The sequence below is a fragment of the Eimeria acervulina genome, genomic scaffold (genome assembly GCF_000499425.1).
Source record: "Eimeria acervulina Houghton genomic scaffold, Eah_scaff2280, whole genome shotgun sequence".
NCBI lineage: Eukaryota > Apicomplexa > Conoidasida > Eucoccidiorida > Eimeriidae > Eimeria > Eimeria acervulina.
The window spans coordinates 1-4,244 of record NW_013548494.1 but is presented as its reverse complement, the minus strand read 5'-3'; the positions used below and the strand labels follow the sequence as shown (position 1 = coordinate 4,244).

General features: G+C 42.2%; 1 protein-coding gene across 1 annotated transcript; it reads left to right on the top strand.

The window, feature by feature from the left end:
* Nucleotides 1–611: 611 nt before the first annotated feature.
* On the top strand, nt 612–4,058 carry EAH_00065830 (glycerol-3-phosphate dehydrogenase, putative; the record flags this gene model as incomplete). The annotated part of the gene is made up of 7 exons (XM_013392793.1): nt 612–680; nt 1,210–1,278; nt 1,687–1,921; nt 2,136–2,304; nt 2,498–2,617; nt 3,083–3,285; nt 3,965–4,058. Coding segments are annotated over 7 exons (959 nt in total), but the record flags the coding sequence as incomplete, so codon positions are not given.
* Between the last annotated feature and the right edge of the window lie 186 nt (nt 4,059–4,244).

Genomic DNA, 4,244 nt, shown 5'->3' with positions numbered 1-4,244 from the left:
TATATATATATATATATATATATATATTTGTGCGTCCCTACAATATATATGTATATATACATATTCATATAGATATATAGGCATACATATATCTATGTAGATATATAGATATAGATGTATAGATATAGTTATAGATATATAGAGAAATATGCACTGGATTTTGTATAGGAACTACATACATGTAAATATATATATATATATGTTTCTCGTTTTGGGGCTGTCTGCAGATTGGGGCGAAAGTGCAAGATAACGAAACGAAAGAAGAATTTATTATTCGTGCCAAGGTCGTCGTTAACTGCACTGGTCAGAACCCCAACAACCTAAACCCTAAACCCCCATAGCTTAAACCCTAAACCCCCATAGTTTAAACCCTAAACCCCAGCAGCTTAAACCCTAAACCCTAGCAGCGTAAATCCGAAAGTCCAGCGACTGAAACTTTAAACCCCAGCAACATAAACATTGAAAAACCACAACTGTTCAAACCCTAAACCCTTCATGATGCCGCGCACTCTGTGCTGCTATAGTGTCATTAGACTTCTCCATGCACCCCTTTCGCAGGCAGAGAGTTTAGGGTTTAGGGTTTGTGGTTTAGGATTTGCATTTTTTTTCAGGACCACTGGCAGACCGTGTGCGTAAAATGGACCATGCAGACGCGAAGGCTTTACTGACACCAGCAGCAGGTATATCTAATATATGTGCATAGCTATATATATATATATATATATATATATATAAAGATATATATATATATGTATATTTGTGAGTTTGTTGAATGGGTGGGTCTGCTGAAGGGGTTTCCCGAATTAGTTGAATTGGTTTCCTGAGGTTGTTGAATTAATTTCGTGAATTTGCCGAATTCTTTTCGTGAGTTTGTTGAATTGATTGCGCGAATTTATTGAGTTGGTTTCGTAAATTTATTAAATCGATCTCGTATTCGTGCCAAGGTCGTCGTTAACTGCACTGGTCAGAACCCCAACAACCTAAACCCTAAACCCTAGCAGCGTAAATCCGAAAGTCCAGCGAGTTAAACTTTAAACCACAGCAACATAAACATTAAAAAACCACAACTGTTCAAACCCTAAACCCTTCATGATGCCGGGCACTCTTTGCTGCTGTAGTGTCATTGGACTTCTTCATGCACCCCTTTCGCAGGTAGAGGGTTTAGGGTTTAGGGTTGTTGGTTTAGGATTTGCATTTATTTTTTTTCAGGACCACTGGCAGACCGTGTGCGTAAAATGGACCATGCAGACGCGAAGGCTTTACTGACACCAGCAGCAGGTATATCTAATATATGTGCATAGCTATATATATATATATATATATATATATATAAAGATATATATATATATGTATATTTGTGAGTTTGTTGAATGGGTGGGTCTGCTGAAGGGGTTTCCCGAATTAGTTGAATTGGTTTCCTGAGGTTGTTGAATTAATTTCGTGAATTTGCCGAATTCTTTTCGTGAGTTTGTTGAATTGATTGCGCGAATTTATTGAGTTGGTTTCGTAAATTTATTAAATCGATCTCGCGCATTTGTTGAATTATTTTGGTGAATTTGTTGAAATGTTTTCGTGAGTTTGTTGAATTGATTTCGTGAATATATTGAATTGGTTTCGTGATTTATTGAATGGTTCTAGTGAGTTTGTTGAATTGATTTCGTGAGTTTGTTGAAATTATTTTCGCAGGTGCGCACATTGTGCTGCCGCACTGGTACACGCATAAGACTCCCTTTGGGCTGCTGTTGCCGGAAACGAGCGACGGTCGCGTCCTCTTTCTGTTGCCTTGGGAGGGGCGGACACTTGCGGGTACCACCGATGCTCCTGCACTGGAGGCGGCCGATCCGAGGCCCAAGGAGGAGGATGTCGATTTCCTTGTAAAAGAACTCTCTTCATACTTGAAGGTAGACCCCGATCAAATGCGGTGAGTTGCTTTTTGGTGTTTTCTGTTGGTGCTAAGTGAATCATAGTTGAATAAAGGAGTTAATCACTTGAAAATAACTGCATTGCTTAAAGCAGCTGCATATTGAATATCGCTGAATAAAACGAGAGCAAAACAACAGTGAATAAAGGCAGCTGCATTTCGTTTCCAGCTGAATAATCAAGCATTCGAAATATATTTTGTTTCGTTTCTTTAGGAAGGACATTCAGTCGGTTTGGTGCGGCCACCGGCCGTTGGTGTCGCAGTCTGAGGAGGCACAGAATACTGCGGGAGTCGTTCGATCCCACACCGTCTTAGTTGATCCAACGTCAGGTCTCATCAGCTTAATAGGAGGCAAATGGACAACTTACAGACGCATGGCACAGGTCAGGCATGTTGCATGCATACTGCTTCCCTGCAGGAATGCTGCTGCGTGCTTGCATGCATGCAGCGGGTTGTATACTTGCATCGGGTTGCACGCATAGAGGGGGAGAGACGAGAAAAGAGACAGCTGACAGCTGCACAAGGACAGCACAGCAGGCTACTTGCGTTGGGGGTTATTGGGGCGCATGTACGCAGGACACAGTAGACAAGATCTTGGAAGTGCACGGAGACAAAGTGGCGGCTTCATCTCCATGCAGAACAAAAGGAATGAAGATTCAAGGGGCAGTGGACCCGAGAGGACGTCTCGCTCCCGAGGTGCTTCACATGCTGCGTCTGCTGTTTTCTAGTTTGCCTCTGTCTTTGTTGCATCTACTGGTTTGGTTTCCGTCTGCTGCATTTGTTGCTGCCGTCTCCTTTTGTCTCTGCTAGCCGGCGCACGCATGCATACATGCGCCAGGGAGTTTGGGGCCTTCGCTGGTTGGGGTGAATACGTTCATAAGGGGGGCTGCTGCTGCAGTTTGCATGCACAGCTACTTCTTTTACCTTTCTCCAGTATACTGCCGCTGCAGCTTGCATGCGCTGCTGCTTTCTTCACCTTCTTCGTATATCTGAAGTGCAGCAGTTTGCGTTGTTTGTTGGTTCATGCAACGCATGTTTGTATGCATGCGAGCAATGCATACAAACAAGGCAAGCATGGGAGAAAACAATGCATGCATGCATGCATGCGCCAATGCATATTTGCATGCAAAAAATGCATGCATGCGTGTACGTTTGCTGCAGGATTGCCGTTTCAGCAGCGGGAAGCTAGAGCACGAGTTAAGCATGTGCTACCCTTCTTTGTCTTTTGAACAAAGGGCACATTTAATTAGTCATTATGGGTTTATCTCGCGTGACGTCGTGGACCTTGCAAAGAAAGAAGCCCTCATGGAGCCACTCGTGGAGGGGCTCCCGTATTTGAAGGGGGAAGTTGTGTTTGCATGCAGGTTCGCTTCTCTTCTTTTTTGCTTCGCTTTGTTCTCTGCGGCTTTAAATACACATTCATTTAGAGACACAGAGAGCACAAACAGCTGTCTCTTACATACCAACAAAGAGGGACAGAAAACACAGACCCACAGAGACAGAGATACAGAGACAGATGGAGATAGAGACAGAGACAGACAGATATAGAGACGGAGACATAGACAGGCAGAGGCATTGCTGCCTTCTCTCTAAGCCAATTAGAGACATTCAAGTTGCTAAGCAAAACCCCAAAAAAGAGATTGTTTGCGTAGGTGTTGCATCTGCATCATCACAAACACTTTTAATTACTTCGTTGTATTTTTTGTTCGCTTTCTTCTTTTCCCCAGTTGTAGTGCTTGCTTTCTTCTTTGCCTCATTTGTTTGGTTCTCCTTCTTCTTTGCCTTGGCTATTTGTGTTAGCTTTCTTCTCTGCTGTATTTGTTTTTGTTGGTTTTCGTTTGTCTTGTGTGTTTGTGGTTGTGTTTGTCTTTTATGTTGTTTTTTTGCTTTCTTCGTTGCTGCTTTGTTTTTGCAAGCTTTCTTCGGTATCTCATCTGTTTCCATTTGCTCTCTTCTTCCTCATTAGTTTTTGTTTGATTTTGTTATTTTTATTGTCATTTTTGTAATTCTTTTTGTTTTCTTTTGTTTATTTTGTTTGTTTAGGTATGAGCAGGCTCGTACAGTGAGCGATATAATTGCGAGGCGTCTTCCGCTTTTATTCCTTGACCAGAAACTTGCAATAGGCGCTATAGACACCGTAAGCAGCAAACAGGCAGCATCAGCAGCAGTTCGTTTGATTATGTATTTTTAAATTACTTTTTAATTTGAATTTTATTTGCATGTTTCGGTCCTAAATGAAAATATTTCATTGCTGCTCATACCACTACAACTGTTGTTGCTGCTGCTGCTGCTGCTGCATGTGGGTGTCACAGGTGTGCAGCTA